The sequence below is a fragment of the Protopterus annectens genome, chromosome 8.part1, assembly GCF_019279795.1.
Source record: "Protopterus annectens isolate FY-2018-M chromosome 8.part1, PAN1.0, whole genome shotgun sequence".
In the NCBI taxonomy this organism is placed as follows: domain Eukaryota; kingdom Metazoa; phylum Chordata; order Ceratodontiformes; family Protopteridae; genus Protopterus; species Protopterus annectens.
In genome coordinates, this window is record NC_056742.1 from 449,798,638 (window position 1) to 449,817,571 (window position 18,934).

General features: G+C 41.5%; 1 protein-coding gene across 2 annotated transcripts in view; it reads right to left on the reverse strand.

The window, feature by feature from the left end:
• LPCAT2 (lysophosphatidylcholine acyltransferase 2) overlaps positions 1–18,934 on the reverse strand; it is a 777,819-nt gene that overhangs the window by 311,086 nt on the left and 447,799 nt on the right. For both annotated transcript variants that reach the window (XM_044082005.1, XM_044082006.1), the window contains exon 5: positions 15,799–15,859. In XM_044082005.1, coding sequence (XP_043937940.1) covers positions 15,799–15,859 — 61 coding nt within the window. The remainder of the gene's footprint in view (positions 1–15,798; positions 15,860–18,934) is intronic.

Sequence of the window (18,934 nt, forward strand, 5' to 3'; positions counted from 1 at the left end):
CACCAGGGGGGCTTGTTTTTTGAGCTAGTTCTGTACTTCCTCCTGGTGGGTACAGCTGCCTCTGTGCTGCTATTAACATGCTTGTATAAGGGTTTCTGTGAATTCTGCATAGTCAACAGTGTTCTCATGGTTTATGGGGGGGCTTGGAATTTTGTCAGGTTATCACTTAATAGTAAGAATTAGCCTTTGAGTAGTTCCTGAACATTCCAGGAAGATAAACTTCTGGGTTTTATTTTTACTTCAAAGGAGACCATTTTGTGGTTTGACCACACTAGACAGGACACCATACCAGGGGGTATGCAGCTCTCTCCCTTACTAATGAGGACCAGATCCAGTATGTTTGCATATATGGTCAGTGTATTGACAATCGAGTCCAGAGAGTTTGTATTTACAAAATCCAAAAAACACTGCGCCTCCACATTTGGTGTCACTTATGATTCCCAGTTAATAGTGGGGTAATTGAAGTTGCCTATGACTATGGTACTGTGTTAGATGGGAGTGTTTCTAGTAAGCTTAAATATGTATTACGGGTTTCCTAAGTCATAGAGGGGGATGTATAGCTTGCAAGGAAGTGGTATGGGATTTTGCCTTTGGTGATTTGAATGTGGAGAAGCTCAAGTGCATCGTCCTGCTTAACCAGCCTTGAGGTATATTTATTTTTTTATGTAAATTGAGACATCTCCATCTTTAGTCCCTAGTCTAAATGTGTGAAAGGCATTATAGCCACTCTGTGGCTTTAAAGCATGTGACTGTGGAAACATCAGCTGGGAGGGAGTGCAGTTTCTTGCTTAGACTCCTAGTGTTGAGCAGTAGCAGCTTTAAACTTTTTTGATTTTGATTTGTATGTCAGAAGTACTTTCAGTTTGGCATTGCCTAAAAAAGGCACTTGGGGGAGGACAATGCTTTAGCTAATATTCAAAAGCCTAGAGGGAAGAAGCAAGGCCATCCATGACAAAGCAGTGTGGTCTGTAGACCATCTTTTTCAAGTTGACAAATACTGCCTCCCTCCTTGACACCAGAAAATAAGCCAATTATTAAAGTCAGTCATCTTCTGTTTGTATAGTGGCAACATCCTTGTAGAAAGTAAAATACTCAGTGCTAGGCTCATACCAGCTTGGGCCGCATTTCCCAAAAGAGATTTTCTCACACAATCTCTCCCTTTATATAATCTATGGAGGTATGTCTCAGGTCATTTACACCCAAATCGACTATGATTGAATCATACTGGTACTTGTAGTCCAATGACCTAAGTGTGTGTGTAATGTGGTGTAACCTGACCCTGATAAGCAACTGACTGACTTTCTCCTTACTCAGGCTGGCGAGAGGGACATCAATGTGTCTCATAATGGAAGTCTCCAATGACTGGAATGCTGGACTGTTTGGTGGCTTGTCTTATGGGCTTAGAAGTTCATAGGTAGGTACTAGGCTATCGGCCCTGGGGCCTATACAAGCCCAGCCAAAAAGGTACCCTGGCTTTTGCCGCCCAAGAAAATTATTTTCCTGTGCCACTGTCGAGCAGAGCCACAGAGGTGATCCCCGGGGTGAATTTCCTATTTCCCATCCAATCATCAAGATTTTTCTTGAAGAGCGCTAATGAGGAACTTTGTTTTATATAGATAGGTAGTTTATTCCAGAGTATGGGAAGTCTCTGGGACAGGAATCTATCCCTCTGGCATATTCTGTTTATTGTGGTGACAAGGTTTAGGTCCCTAGAGTGTGTAGCTTGGAGGGATTGGGATTTCTTTAAGTGGAGCATCTCCAACAGCTCTGGGTTTGACATAGCTTTGTATGTTAGGCAGAGATCACCTCTGAGTAGGCAATATGCGATGGAGAAAGCTGGAGTTTTTTGAGACGGTCTGCATAGGGCATCTGCCTGAGGCCGGTAATCCTCTTTGTGAGGTATTTCTGCGGCCTTTCCAGTGGTAGTACATGTCTTGTGAGGTACATACCAAAAGGGGCGTTGTACTCTATAATGGGTCCAATGAGTGATGAGTAGAGGGAAACAAGGACCTCTTTTTTTCTGGATGAGAAACCTTTTGTGATGAGGTGTGCCACGTAGAAGGATTTCCTGACTACTGTGGCAATGTGATTATCAAAGGAGAGACTACTGCCCACCTGTGTCCCAAGGTCTCTTATCACACTTTCGGTGTTAAGTATATTACCTCCTATGTTGTAGTTCATGGGTACAGAGTTTTCACCAAAGGGACTGACAATGCACTTTTTGACATTGAGCTTGAGACCATGGCTTTGACACCAGGCGTCTGTCACAGTCAGACCCTTTTGTAGAATGTCCACATCATTAGGAGTTTTGATTATGGCTCCTAGTTCGTAGTCATCTGTGAACTTCATTAGCCAAAGACCTTCTGTGTTAACCTGTACTTCAGAGAAGTAGATCCCAAACAGGAGAGGATCCAGGACTGAACCCTGTGGTACTCCACTTGTCACTGGTCTGAAGTCAGATTTGGAGTCTGCTACTTTCACAGTGTGGGTTCTGTCAGTGAGCCAGTTGGCAACCCATCTTGTGACATAGGGATTTATACCTAGTTTAATGAGTTTATCTATAATTCCAGAGTGGGGGATGGTGTTGAAAGCCTTGGCAAGGTCTAGATAGGCTGTGTGAACCACCTTACCCTTGTCTACGGCTTTGGTGACTGCTTCAAAGAAGTCTTTCAGGTTTAGGAGACATGATCTGTCTTTTACAAACCCAAACTGGGTGGGGTCCAGAGTTTGTAGATTACCAATGTCTTTGTTTATAAGTTCCATGATGATACGTTCCATGGCCTTGCAGACCAGGCTCATCAGGCTAATGGGGCAGTAGTTCCGGGGTCCATGGTGGCTCCACCCTTGTGGAGTGGGATAACCATTGCTGTGCGCCATTCAGCAGGCACAAAGCCTGAGGTGAGGCTATGATTGAACATGGTACTTAGGTGAGGTGCCAGTTCATTCTGTAGTTCGTGTAGAACGCAGCCTGGAATGTTGTAGATTTTCCATGACATGTGGTTGTATGTGCTGATGTGGGTGTTGTTTTGGAAGAGTGCATTCAAGGACATTTGTTAAGTGTACTTCATCTAGGAAATCTTTAGGGTTTAGGAGGGTTACATTTAAGTGTCTCAGCATATGTAGGACAATGTGTCAGCTTAGTAATTTGTGTGTGATGTGTGCAGTGTGTATGATACTGACAACCCATTGACATTTGGAGTGCTTTTATGTGAGAGCTTTGGCTTCATTGACATTGTATAAATACATCTCTCACATACCTTTTCAGTTTGTCTGAGAATTAGCTGGTTGTCAGTAAACATGAGGCAATTTCTTCATTGCCTCATGATCACCACATCCACCAAACTTGTAAAGGACACAGAAAGTTCATATCCATGGCAACAGGCCCATTTTTATTGATGAGATATTTGAGGTGAGAATATAAAGTAATGCTAGGAGAATCTGGTTTGCAACACTGGGGGCAGTGCTTTTCACTAAAAACTAGCTGCACTGTGTGTAACTAGGTATTGGTAAAATTTCAAGGATGGCTTTACAGGAGAAATGTCAACTGAAGGTGCTTGCATCTACACAGGGCACTGCCAAACACTTCAGTGGAAACTACTAAAGTAGACCCTGATGATTTATGGATGAAGTATTTAGGGGGATATTCTGAAGTCAGGTTAGACAACAGCCAATCACGCAGTGCTTACTGAAAAGAAAGAATTAGCTTTGTCAAAATGATGAATAGTGGGGATTCACCTAACTGGCTACTACCTGGTACTACTAGAGCTGGTCTCAACATAGCTTCATGCTGCTGGGATACAATGACATTTTGTTTCTTCTCACACCAGAAGCAAGACAGTAGCACCAATCCCAAGATGAGAAGCAGGCCACGGGCTCTTTGGTGATCAACAGTCTTGTCCCAGATGATACAAGGGTCTGTAGGCTTATTGTAGCCTTTTCGTGGTACATGCCTTGAATTGCAAACTGATCAATCAGGAGGGTCCCACAAAAATTCAATCAGAGAGAGTCAGGAATCAATGCCCTCCACTCCTCTCACCAGGATCAAAATATAAGCATGAATTCTAAGTACCTATGAAGCAGTTGTCTGGCTGGTGATCAGCAGTCTCCAGGAAATAATGTCTCTGTGCTTTTTCTCTCATTAACAGCAAAATAGAAGCACTAATCCCAATATGACTACTGAGACCCAGAATATGGACTCTTCAATAATTGCTGGCCTTGGAAGACATGTTGCAGATTTTTTAAGATGGAAAAATTGGTTACTACCTTAACAGTTGCAGTCTGCACTAAGCAGTTATTTATGAAAAAGGGGGTAACTTAACCTTTAGCAATCTAAGACGAGAGCCACTAATTTTAAAACAGCAATATAGATAGGATGGGGGAGATGGGCTTGCCAATAAATTTAAATAGCTGAAAGGGAGTGACTTCACAAAATGATAAATTTGAATTTACTGACAATAGCCCGAGGAGATGGAAGGAAATATGTGGTCAAATTAACATAAGAGGATGGCAACTACACAGACAGTTGAGTTTAAAACACACAACAGCACCAAGGTATGACGGTAGTGGGAGGATGAGGAAAATTTAATTTCTGTGTCACTAGAGTCTTCAAGAGACACTTTCCTACCATACTTTCTGCCTATGGCAGCCACATTAGGGCTATTTGTAGGGATTATGTATGCATTGTCTGTAGTGTGTATAGATCTAGGGATATCCCCCTAGTTTTAAAAATCAATGTCTAATTATAATAAAGATTAATATTAAAATGTATAAACTCACTAAAAAAATCAGTGAGCTCTCTTTAGAGTAAATTTGTCAAATGATGCATTATTTTCTGACACCACAGGTCCAACTCAGTCATTATTCACCTTTATAACAGAACATCTAGATCCCTCAGAGCTTTCAGCCCCCACACTCTATAAGGATATTTTGTGGAGAGGTCCCATCCTAAATCTCTGACCTGGGTCCCATCGAGTCTAAAGATGGCCATACCCAGAAAAGCACAGAAAGTCCATCCAGACTGCATATCATCATTACTTCTTTTACTTTGCTTCCAATGTTTATACAGCAGTGTCTTGTTTCTTTAAATTTCTTCACAATCAGACCTCAGGCATTAGCTCACAGGGTTGCTATAGTTCGTCCAGATGCACTGTGCTATCAAGGAGCAATAGGTTCAAATACATTACCAGGATCCTTATTCTGATTTCCTTGATTATTAAGTATCATACATGTATACTAGCAGCCATCTTGGTAACCACTTGAAATGCTGGCACCCACTAGAGTGAGTCCCAAAATGTGGCGACTGAATGGCAGAAAAATCAGACTTACAATTTCTAGATGCCATGTCTCGGAATATTTATTTTTCGTCAAGGTATGGCAATCTCGCAGTTGGTATACATATGTTCATGGTGGGGGGGGGGGGTTGCCCTCTTCCCTGCAAAAAAAAAAATTATGGAGAAGAGTGCTTTTCGGATTAGCTCTTCTCCTCTGTTTCCACTCTTTTCTCAGCTTTTTGGTATTTGGCATTTCGAGTGCAGACATGTCAATAGGGAGCCAGCTATCTTTTGTGGGTTGAGTAAGGAGGTATTTTGTATATAAAGATTTGACAGCAACAAGTAGAAACAGGTTACTGTAGCCATTCATTCTTTCACTTTAGTCATGGTCTGACATCAGAGGTTTACACTGGAGGTGGCTGTCTTCTGGGCATAGGGGTAGGGGGTGAGAAAAAGTACAGTTTTGTACCTACCATAAATGTAGATGTTCGAGTGTTCACACTGCTTTAGTCATCACACTTGGGTTATCTGCTGTCAGGCAGTCCAGCAGTCGGCCCGAGTTCCAAAGTCTTGGTCCGGCATCAGTTGCTGTCACTTCTTCCCTGACGTCAGTGCGACAGGGGTATAAAAGAGGCAGCCAACGCCATTTTCTTCAGTTTTTCTTGCCCCAGATGTCAGGTGCCCCCAAATAGGAAGGCAATACATAATCCTAAGTAAATTACATAAGTAGAAAACAATAGCTACAGCTGTAAGAAAATACACCATATAGAAATACATCTTAGAGATTGTATAAACAGGGAGCTATAGATCAAACCCAGGTAAAAAGAGGGGAAGGAGGGAGGGTAATCTGGACTGCAGCAGTGTGAACACTCGAACATCTACATTTATAGTAGGTACAAAACTGTACTATGTTCATCGTGTTACACTGCTGCAGTCATCACACTTGGGTTGAATCCCAAAGCTAAGGCTGGGTGGTTGGTACTAAACAGGGTTTGGAGAAGCTTTTAGGCCCTGCAAAACTGCAGTGGCAAAGCCAGCTCTGGTTTTTGAGTATAGAGGTAAGTGGTAGTGCTTGGTGAAGGTGTGCACTGAACTCCAAGTTGCAGCTTTCAAAATATCCTTGGTTGGTAACCCTCTGAGGAAGGCAGCTGACGTTGCTGTAGCCCTGGTGGAATGAGGCCTGATGTTACCAGGTACAGGTTTCCCATGGTGTGTGTAGCAGAAACGGATACAATGTCCTATCCATTTTGAAATGGTCTGTTTTGATATAGGCTTTCCTTGAGATCCTGCAGCATAGGATACAAAGAGCTGATCAGATTTTCTAAAACCTTTGTTTTATCCAAGTAGAAACGTAATTGCCTGTGAATGTCCAAAGAGTGTAGGAGCCTTTCCCCTTTATTCTGGGGGTTTGGATAAAAGGTGAGTAAATGAATGGTTTGGTTTAGAGTCACACTGGATACTACCTTTGGCATAAAGGAAGGGTTAGTTGGTAAAGAGACTCTGTCTTGATGAAAAATGATGAAAGGCTCCACTGCCATTAGGGCCTGTAGCTCTGAGACTCTTCGTGCTGAAGTTATTGCTAGCAGCAGGGCAGTTTTCTATGATAAAAATTGTAAATCAGCTGAAAAAGCTGGCTCGAAGGGCGGTAGTGTAAGTTTTTCCAAAACAAAATTTAGGTCCCAAGTTGGTGTTGGTGCTCTTCGGGGCGGTCTTATGTTCTTAGCCCCTCTGAGGTACTGCCTTAATAATGGATCTGAAAAAATAGGAGGATCCGTGTTGTAATGAGCTGAAATAGCTGAAGTATGGATCTTTATACATGAAAAGGAAAGGCCTTTGTGCAACATCTCATTTAAATATTGAAGAATCTGAGGAATATTTGGGACAAGAGGATTTTGGCCTTTAGCCTGGTTCTAGGCGCAGAATCTTTTCCATTTGTCTGAGTAGGTTTTCCTGGTGCTGGGTCTCCTGGCCTCCAAGTTGGGAGGGTGGCCTAATGGTTAAAGTGTTTGCCTTGCAAACACAAGGTGCAGGGTTTGAGTCCCACAAGGGACAATTGGCTAGGCTTAAAATAGCTCGCAAGGGCAGTTAGCTTAGTATTCATCTATGAACCTATGACATCCATAACAGCTGTAGAGAGAAGTGTTGACTGGTTGTTTAGATAATCTGTCATGCAGCCAGATTTAAAGTCTTGAGCTGGCTGTGTAGAATCTGATTGTTTTGCTGAGTCAGCAGGTGAGGATTTTGAGGTAAAATCCATGGTGGGCCTTTAGCCATGTTCCTTAATATTGGATACCAGTGTTGGCGTGGCCAGTCTGGAGCAATGAGTATCATTTGTGGCCTCTCTAATCTGGCTTTTAGCAGCACCTTTGGCAGAAGAGGCAGTGGAGGAAAGGCATATACTGTTAGTGTTTTCCAACTGAATGAGAGGGCGTCCACTTTCCAAGCTAGAGTGTGGTATGTCCTGATGCAAAACTTTCGCAGTTGGTAGTTTTGGGGGGAGGCAAACAGATCTATGTCTGGGCTCCCCCATTTTTGAGTTATCACTGTGAATACTTGTGGGTCTAGTTTCCACTCGTGAGGATCCATGATATTTCTGCTTAGTTTGTCTGCCAATGTATTTTTCTTTCCTGGCAGGAATTGTACTTGTAGTTGAACTTGATAGGTCAGTGCTGTGTTCCACAAGGTCATTGCTTGCCTGCATAGGGGGTAGGAGTGTGTGCTCCCTTGTTTGTTTATGTACCACATCACTGTGGTGTTGTCCATCTTTATTAGAAGTTGTCCTGGATGTAGGAGGTCCTTGAAAGCTGTTAAGGCATTTTGTACAGCTAGCATCTCTTTTTGATTGATGTGGAGATGCATTTGATCTGCAGACCATTTGCCCTGAATACACTGTCCTGCCATGTGTGCTCCCCAGGCGTAATCCGATGCATCTGTTGTCATTGTTTGCCTGGCTGTGGGCAAGGTGAAAGGCTGACCCTTGTTGAGGTGACATGCCTGAGCCCACCATAGAAACTCCTGTTGAAGGCAGGGAATTAATGGTATTATTGTTTCCAAGCTGTGGCTGTGTTGAGTCCATACGCTTTTCAGGTACCACTGTAATTTCTTCATATGCAGTTTGGCATATGGTATTAGTAGTATGCAAGATGCCATGAATCCCAAGGCCTGCAGAATCTTTCTTGAAGGGAGTTGGGTCTTTATTGCCATCATTTTGAAGTATTGAGTCAGTTGTCCTTGCTTGCCTGGCATGAGATAAGCCATCTGGGCCATTGTATTTAAGCTGGCACCCAGGAATATTATGTCTTGTGAGGGCACTAGTTTTGACTTCTTTTCGTTTACTGTGTACCCTAGGCAACTTAGTAGGTTTTTTACAAACGCCAGATGTTTTAAAAGAATGTCCTTGCTGTCTGCTTGAATAAGGCAGTCATCCAGGTATGGATATATTTGGATTCCTCTTTGTCTGCAGTATGCAATTACTGGTGCCAGGCATTTTGTGAAGACCCTGGGTGCAGTAGATAAGCCAAAGGGCAGTGCAGAGAATTGGTAATGAGTTGTACCTGCTATAAATCGGAGGTATCTTCTGCAATTTTGTCTGATAGGGACATGCAGGTATGCCTCCTTGAGGTCCAACATTAATAGCCAAGCCTTCTTGCTCAGCATGGGAAGAAGTTGCTGTAGTGTGAGCATCTTGAATTTGGGTACTTCCAGGTATGTGTTTAGAATTGAAAGGTGCAGAATGGGTCTCCAGGCTTTGTCCTTTCGGGGAACCAGAAAGAGTCTTGAGTAAAATCCTTGTCCTTGCTCCTGTGTAGGAACCTGTTGAATGGCTCTCATGTCCATGAGTGCTGTAATTTGTCTTTGAGCCTCTGCCCGTTGATTTGATGGCAGGTTTGGCATTCCTTTTATCCTTGGTAAAGTGTGAAAGTTTAACCTGTATCCTTGAGTTACAATATTTATGACCCATTTGTCTTTTGTGATGATGTGCCAATTGTCTGCAAAAAGTGCAAGTTTTCCTCCCAAGGGAGCTGCCAAGAGTGATTTGCTTGGCAGTCTGAGGGGTAAGTCATTGTGATTGTCTTCTGATAGTTTGAGACCTGTCTTCTCCTCCTTTCTGGGTTGTGGCACCCCATTGTCGTGGCTTGTAACAGCCTTGTGGCTGACCTCTGCCCCTTGGGCGTCTGTATTTGCCCCCCTGAGGTCTGTCAGAAGTTGGAAAGGACCAGTTTTTGGTTGGCCAATTTCTGCTGAAATGAGGGGCTTGGACCTGTAAAAAATCCTTGACCGTCTGCATAGATTTTGCCTTATCCTCCATTTTCTTTAAAACCTCTTCTGCTTTCACACCAAATAAAACATCCTGCTGTAAGGGTGCATCCAATAACTTTGCTTTAGCATGATCAGGTAAAGTTTGTTCTTTTAACCAAGCATGCCTACGAATGACAGACCCTGTTACAGCTGCTCTGCAAGAAGCTTCCAATGAATCAAATCCACATTGCAAAGTATGTTTTCCCACTTGTTCTGCTGCATGCAACAAATCTTGCATTTCCTTGTAATCAGGCTGCTCTGTATGTGTGCTCATTTTTTGTTTTAATTGAAACATCAAACATTGTTGATATTTCAGCATGTGAAACTGGCAATTTAAGGCCCTCATAGCTAGAGTAGCTGAGGTATATACTTTCTTTCCCCATCTGTCTAGTGCTCTAGAATCCCTTTCAGACAGTACAGGATTTTTAGCAATAGAGGCCTTAACCCCTTTGGGACCCTGGGAAATGATTTCTAGGTCAGCAACAGGGTTTTTATATAGGAATTTATGTGAATCAGGGACTCTGTAGTATCTGTCTGGTTTGGCTGGTGCAGGAGGTAATGAATCTGGGTTAAGGCTAGATTCTGAATAAACATTATCCACAATGTCTAACAGGTGGAATAGCAAGGTGTCTGTGCTGGGGTAGTAAGAGGAACTCTCGGAGCCTTTTCTTAGAATCAGAGTAATCCTGGCCTTCCCAGTGGAAATGTTCACTCATGGTATGTAAAGTTTCCCCAGAAGAGTAGCCTTCTGGGGGAGATGCTGAAGGAATAGACTCTTCATCATCAGTGTCTTCATAAGGGGGAAAAAGAGTACTCCTGTTCCTCAGAAGAATCTGGTCAGAGGAAGCGTAGTCCTCCTCCTGTCTAGCCTTTTGTCATGTGGGGGATGGGAACCCCTGATTAGGTTAATTAAGTCTTCGGCCATCTTAAGCATCTGTTTCTTAGACATGGGGCCTTGCACTGGAGACTGCTGTACAGGCTTCCTTACTTTTAATGGAGTTTTCAGTTTTCCAAAGGATTTAACAGTAAGTGTAGTTGGTCTGAAGACACCTTCAGCAACTGACGGCCTTTCAACTGCACCGGAATCCCCATCAGCCATGGAGTCGGAAGGGCCTAAAGATAAAGGCTCTGGAAGCCCTGCAATCTCCGCTTGGGAGTCGGATGCAGGCTGGGGTTCTAAATCAGCGGTTGTCAGGGGCTGCGTAGGTGCCTCACTGAAAACCGGAGAACCGGCGACTGGCCTAGCAGAGGCCTCGGTGTCTTGTTTGGGTCTCGGCTGCCTGTCCTTATCTTTGCGCTTTTTATGCATCCCGGTCGTCGGTTGCTCTGACGGAATGGTATAATTAAATTTTCTACCAAAATAATGTCGGGCAAAATCAAACCGACATTTAATAGTTCGTTTGTTAAACCTAGCACAAAACCGACAACCTGTGACGTCGTGGTCTGGGCCTAGGCAAGGGATACAATAAGAATGAGAATCCTTATGAGGTATTTGCTTCCCACAAGAAATGCAATTATTAACTTTTTTTGACATTGGACTGAGGCAAGAAAAGATTCCCCAACGGGGTACTTAGCTTTATTGAAGACTTTGGTCTGAAATTTGATTTGAAAATCTCAGGAGTCGGCCAACCGGCACTTGCGAACTGCTTCTGCTTCGGGCACTGCGCTGCAAGAAAAACTGAAGAAAATGGCGTCGGCTGCCTCTTTTATACCCCTGTCGCACTGACGTCAGGGAAGAAGTGACAGCAACCGATGCTGGACCAAGACTTTGGAACTCGGGCTGACTGCGGGACCGCCTGATGGCAGATAACCCAAGTGTGTTGACTGCAGCAGTGTAACACGATGAACATCTTATTTTGTATATGTATGACAGCAACAACTTTAAATAAATGACCGTGATAATTTTTTATTTAATTTTCACTTCAAAACAACACAAAAAGGGGTGCATGGAATGTGACCAGCTTTCTGTGAAATACAGGCACTATTACTATTCTCGGATTATTGAAAACAACTGTTTTTCAGCTTTGAACATTAAGCTTTTAGCCTTGGACACAAGTTATTTCTTTCTTGAAAGAAAAAATAAAACTGAAATTCTTTCCTTAGTCATGTTTTTTGTTCAACCATCACTGGATCAAAAGGTTGAGGGAAAGCTACAAAATGCACCTCACAGCATCTAGATCCCCATGGCAGACCCTGGCTTAATTTGTTTTATTTTCTACAAAGTTATTCTCGTGTAATCGTAGGCAGCAAAAGTGTGCTGAAAGTGTGAAGGAAAAAACAGAAGAACATTAAAGAACACTAAGTGTAGATTTCCTTCTCTAATCATGATTTTATTAGGCAACCATTTGAACAAAAGGCTCTAGAATAAGCTCTAAAATTCACCATGAAGCAGCTATGAACCGGGTTTTGGGCTATGGCTTTTCCCTCCAGGAGTCTGCATGCCCACCCTATATCTGTGTGGATTTATCTATGTGCTCTGATTTCCTCCAACATCCCAAAGATATAACATAGATGAACTGGCATTCCTCCAATTTGCACTGTAGGTAAACATGTATGCGTGTGTGTTTGTGTGTCTATGTTTGCGCATCTTATGAAATACCTACCTGGCTTGTCTGGGGCAGCAGCAGCAGGCGTGTGTGTGTGTGTGTGTGTGTGTGTGTGTGTGTGTGTGTGTGTGTGTGTGTGTGTGTGTGTGTGTGTGTGTGTGTGTGTGTGAAAAAAATGTAATGTAGCTCGTGACATACACACTTACCCTGAAACCAGGTGTATATGTGGAAACAATAACATCAAGTTTTACCTGTGGACACTTACAATATTGTCAAGCACACACACAATTCTTCTGTGTGACAATAAAAAAAGAATATCTATCAAAACAAATATAAGGTGCATCACAAAACAGCCAGACCAGTAGAGCTGCTTGGGGTGTAGTAGCCCCAAACTCCAAGCTATAAAAGTGGCTTTTGACAAAGGCTTAATAGAGGCCTCTGCCATAAGCCTCACCTAGTCTAAACTGGCTTTGCTCAAAGGTATGCACAGAATGTCACTGTAGCTTATGTGGAGGGCACAGGACAGTGTGGTCATTATTTCTTCAGCTTTTCTCACAAACCTTAGTGGTATGCACAGAAGGTCAATATAGCTAGTCTAAGGGTGGTGTACTGTTCTGGAGCAAAATGTTGGAATTCATTACTGTGATCATTATTTTGTTTCACTTTCATGACAGTAAAACATCAGATGTGTATACAGGTGGTTTATTTTTCAGGTGTAGGGTAAAGAGGTGTGCTTTTGCATAAGCTTGACAGCAACAGGTCAAAATATGTTGCTGTGTTGTATTTCTTCCTTCAGTTTCATAGTAAACAGAAAGTGGCAATCTTTTTGAGGAAGAGGTGAGAAAGCATGTTGTATACATGTTCAACAAGTAGCCACTTGAAATATATGACTGTAACCTTTCGTACTGTAATTCCAGTCGAATACCAGAATGGGATATCTTCTAGGTGGCTATCTCTTCTGTTAGGGTTTGGGAGTCGGACACTAATCCTAGATATGATTTATGTGTCCTCACAAGCATTTGTCTTCTCATTTTATTGTAATCAGCTATTTTATCAGACATAACTTATTTCTTCCTTAACAAAAAAAAAAAAAAAAAAAGCAAAAAAAATGTATTTATTTTCTTGCCCGTATTTTTTTGTTCAGGCCATCACTGGATCAAGAAGTTAGAAAGAAGCTCTAAAATTCAAATTAGAGCATTTATAACCTAGTGGCATAACTTGATTATTTATTCTACAGTTACTACAGAGCAGTTAGGATGTGTTGATAGTATGAAGGAAAAACAAAATCAAAAATGTAAAACTGAATTTCTTTCCTTATATATGACTTCTGGTCAGGCTATCACTGGATCAAATGGTTGGAAAAAAAGGTCCAAAATAGATCTCAGAACATCTAGATCACCCATGGCTTCTGGGGACTTAGTGGACCCCAGATGTCCAGCAAAATAGGTCCCCAGACCCACAGCTTGATTCAGTTATTTCTTCCACAGTTATTACAGTCTGGCCCAGTTACAGTGTTTTGACAGGATGTAAGAGGATGTTGAGGAGTCAAAAGCAGTGTAAAGCCACCTTGAATGGTAAAGGGACAGACTAACCTAGCTAAGAACTCTGCTGCAAGATACCTGAGGAGAACAAGCAAAATGTTCAGGTCTACATTAGTTTGCCAAAAGTTATTTTCAGCGAACACCTGTTCGTCGACCTGTATTCAGTGAACATCACTTCCGCGATTTGCTGAATTTTCCAAGGGCAATGAAGTAGTTGGCCAACTACACAACTTTGCGCTTTTTCCAATGGTGGTGAGATCTCGGAGTTGGTATATACAGTTGGGGGGGGGGGTAAAGTCCCCCACTTGGGTGGGTTACCCCCACTCAAACATAATTCATAAATGAGAACCGCATTACAGGAATAAAACTCTGACTCTCTAGCTGTTTAAAATTATGTGTATCACCCACCTACTGGAAAGATTTAAAGTTAACACTACACCATGTATGATAACCACCTTTAATATATGTGTTTTCCTTTTTCAGATGAAACTATTTCTTTCTCAGCTACTTGCTTCCAACCTTTGCTGTGTATATGTGAGAAAAACATGTACCTGTGTGTACATACCGTTAAACAAATCTCAGTTTTGTGATAATGATAACTCACTGTAATAATTTCACTGTATTTACATTTGTTTTTTTGTACATTTGGAGCTTTTCTCCCCAGGCCTCCACTGAAAATGGACCTGTATCCAGTCGGACTTTCCCGGTTAACAAATGTAAAATAAAATAAATAATAAAATAGTTGTGGAAATTTCATGGATGAGTCCTGAACTTTACTACCTAGTAAGTTTTAACTCTGTTTTCTGCTGGAATTAACAATAAAAATGAAAAATCAAAATGAAGCATTCTGGAAACCTCAGAATGTATTCAAATTACACAGTTCCTTTATTGTTGAATGGATAAGTGTTAATATTGAAGATTAAGACAAGAAAGCATAAAAAGACAGAAAAATAAATTTGATGTTTGGAGGCCATGACTGATGGGAAAACATGGGGGATATTTTGCACACATACGTGTGTGTGTGTGTGTGTGTGTGTGTGTGTGTGTGTGTGTGTGTGTGTGTGTGTGTGTGTGTGTGTGTGTGTGTGTGTGTGTGTGTGTGTGTGTGTGTGTGTGTGTGTGCGTGTGTATGTGAGGGGTAGTAGCTGGTAGCATGGTGGTGCCATGTAGGCTTACATCTAGTACTGCATTTTATCTAGGACTGACCTTGGTATTAGGAAACAGAACACTATAAGAAACATGAATCAGGAAAGTCAATCACAATAGAAGAAGTTCTGACATGAGGAAAACAGAACAAACTCTGTTAGGTATGGTGATGTTCTGTGTTACAAGTTGAGCAACAACTAAAAGGAGGTAACAGTAAATGAAATGTGGAGTGAAGAAAGGTTTAATGTGGTATCCCAGGGCTTAGCCCTGGTCCATTACTCCTCAACGTCCATGTAAGTGACTGTAAAGGTATGTTTGTCAGATGACAGAAAATCACTCATTAACACAGTTTGCAGACAAGTAAGATGAAAAGGGACTATACAATGTTGTATGAATGGTCTGATGTGCAGTGATCCATACACAGTCCAAATAAGTGCAAAATAAAATGTCACAACAGTATAAAAATACAGTAAGAGAGAAAAAGAAAGTCTGTTATGTGTCTGCTAAAAAAACTGTAATCAAAAAAGTAAAATACAAAAACGTAATCCCACATGGAGGACAGCTCAGAGATGTCATAAGGACATTTTCCATCAAAAACAGGACTTTGTGCTTTATAGAGTGGAATTCCTGAGAAGGTTACAAGACCAAAGCTAGTTGTACAATAGTGAGGTATACGCGACATACGCAACAGCGGCAGGAATTAAGTTACTGGCCACCAAGAAACTGCTCATCTACTGTGCAGGCTAATGGGCAGATAAAATGGGCAAAGTAGTCTTTATCTGCCAATAAGCGCTTATAGTTCTGTGAGGAAGAAAAACTTACTGAGCCATTTGTCAAAGAGATGAGTCCTAAGGGAAAAAAAAACAGCAGCAACAAAATTACTGCTGCAAGTATCACGTCTGATTACAAGGCCATATTTTTCCTCTCAACATCTACGTCAGATTGCTGTAACACCTGTAGCATCAGAAATGTAAAAAGATCATTTAGATTTCTTACCAGATTTAAATGTTATGAGACAAGAACGATTTGTACACGTCCCTTCTGGAAAAATTAATACCTTTAAAAACAGAAAAGGTATAAGTTCAGAAGTTATATACATACAAAATATGAGTCTATTACTTTTTATCTAAGAAACTTTTCATGTAATCACTAAATATCTAAAAAACAATCTATACATATTTTCTCTAAAACCCACTTTGTTGAATCATACTACAGTTAAAACTTCATATACAGCAAATGGGTCCACTTCTAAATTTCAAAATCCCACAATCTCGACCATCAGTATCCCGAACCCAGAATATCGGGATTGTGGAATCTCGAAATTATAAATAAAAAAAAAAAAGACAATATCTAAAAACAAGATTTGAAGGGGGGGCAAGCCCCCCCTGCACCCCCTACACCCCCTGCAAATTAAATATACTAACTCTGAGATTGCACTACAGTGAAGTGAATGGTAATGTTCCCATTCTGCACTGTACCGTGATCTACATTACCGTTCTCTTCACTGTACAACGATCTCAGACTTAGTATACTTAGGTTGCAGGGGGTGTGGTGGGTGCAGGGGGGTTTGCCACCCCTGCAAAAACATGTTTTTAGATGTTGTGATTTTTTTTATTGGTTTTATAATTTCGAGATTCCACAATCTCGAAATTATGAGTTCAGAATACTGACAGTCGAGATTGTGGGATTTCGAAATTTAGAAGCAGACCCACAGCAAATACTCCTCCAAACTTTCTTTTTTTTTTATTATTTATTTTTTTTTTGCAGGGGGAAAGCCCCCAGGACCCCCTCCCCCCATGCGGGGACCTTCAAAATTGCACAACTGAGGAGAAAATAAAAACTCTTCACACAGTGACTCACTGCTGGTGAACAAACACAAACAACACAAACTTCTATACATAGAACATAACGATGGACATTAGCAAGGTACAAATATGATCAACAATAATATGAAAAAAACACAGCAGAAGTAATTCTATCAAATCTGATTCAGTCATTTGTGGGGTTTTTTTTGAAAAAATACATTTTAAATCAATTGTGATACTTTTTTTTACTTTTTTAAAGATAAAATGTGTTATGGATCAAATGTCATGTACACAAAAATATACATCCATACAGACATACAGAAGCATGATGAGCTATTTAGCATGTGCCATTAAAGGCTGAGGCGTTTCTGAACTACATTACAGGATTTAGCATGCGCCATTAAAGGCTGAGGCATTACTGAACTACATTACAGGATTTAGCATGTGCCATTAAAGGCTGAGGTGTTACTGAACAACATTACAGGACTTAGCATGCGCCATTAAAGGCTGAGGTGTTAGTGAACTACACTACAGGATTTAGCATGAGCCATTAAAGGCTGAGGCGTTACTGAACTCTTTACAGGATTTAGCATGCGTCATTAAAGGCTAAGGCATTACTGAACTACATTACAGGATTAAGCACGCGCCATTAAATGCTGAGGTGTTACTGAACTACATTACAGGATTTAGCATGTGCCATTAAAGGCTGAGGCGTTACTGAACTACATTACAGGATTTAGCATGCGCCATTAAAGGCTGAGGCGTTACTGAACTACATTACAGGATTTAGCATGCGCCATTAAAGGCTGAGGCATTACTGAACTACATTACAGGATTTAGCATGTGCCATTAAAGGCTGAGGCATTACTGAACTACATTACAGGATTTAGCATGCGCCATTAAAGGCAGAGGTGTTACTGAACTACATTACAGGATTTAGCATGTGCCATTAAAGGCTGAGGTGTTACTGAACTACATTACAGAATTTAGCATGCGCCATTAAAGGCTGAGGTGTTAGTGAACTACATTACAGGATTTAGTATGCGCCATTAAAGGCTGAGGCATTAATGAACTACGTTACAGGATTTAGCATGCGCCATTAAAGGCTAAGGCATTACTGAACTACATTACAGGATTAAGCACGCGCCATTAAATGCTGAGACATTACTGAACTACATTACAGAATTTAGCATGCGCCATTAAAGGCTGAGGCATTACTGAACTACATTACAGGATTTAGCACGTGCCATTAAAGGCTGAGGCGTTACTGAACTACATTACAGGATTTAGCATGTGCCATTAAAGGCTGAGGTGTTACTGAACTACATTATAGGATTTAGCATGTCCCATTAAAGGCCGAGGTGTTACTGAACTACATTACAGGATTTAGCATGTGCCATTAAAGGCTGAGGTGTTACTGAACTACATTATAGGATTTAGCATGTCCCATTAAAGGCCGAGGTGTTACTGAACTACATTACAGGATTTAGCATGCGCCATTAAAGGCCGAGGTGTTACTGAACTACATTACAGGATTTAGCATGTGCCATTAAAGGCTGAGGTGTTACTGAACTACATTACAGGATTTAGCATGCGCCATTAAAGGCTGAGGTGTTAGTGAACTACATTACAGGATTTAGCATGCGCCATTAAAGGCTAAGGCATTACTGAACTACATTACAGGATTTAGCACGCGCCATTAAAGGCTGAGGTGTTACTGAACTACATTACAGGATTTAGCATGTGCCATTAAAGGCTGAGGCGTTACTGAACTACATTACAGGATTTAGCATGCGCCATTAAAGGCTGAGGCGTTACTGAACTACATTACAGGATTTAGCATGCGCCATTAAAGGCTAAGGCATTATTGAACTACATTACAGGATTTAGCATGTGCCATTAAAGGCTGAGGCGTTACTGAACTACATTACAGGATTTAGCATGTGCCATTAAAGGCTGAGGTGTTACTGAACTACATTACAGGATTTAGCATGCACCATTAAAGGCTGAGGTGTTAGTGAACTACATTACAGGATTTAGCATGCGCCATTAAAGGCTGAGGCATTACTGAACTACATTACAGGATTTAGCATGCGCCATTAAAGGCTAAGGCATTACTGAACTACATTACAGGATTAAGCACACGCCATTAAATGCTGAGGCGTTACTGAACAACATTACAGGATTTAGCACGCGCCATTAAAGGCTGAGGTGTTAGTGAACAACATTACAGGATTTAGCATGCGCCATTAAAGGCTGAGGCATTACTGAACTACATTACAAGTTTTATCATGCGCCATTAAAGGCCGAGGTGTTACTGAACTACA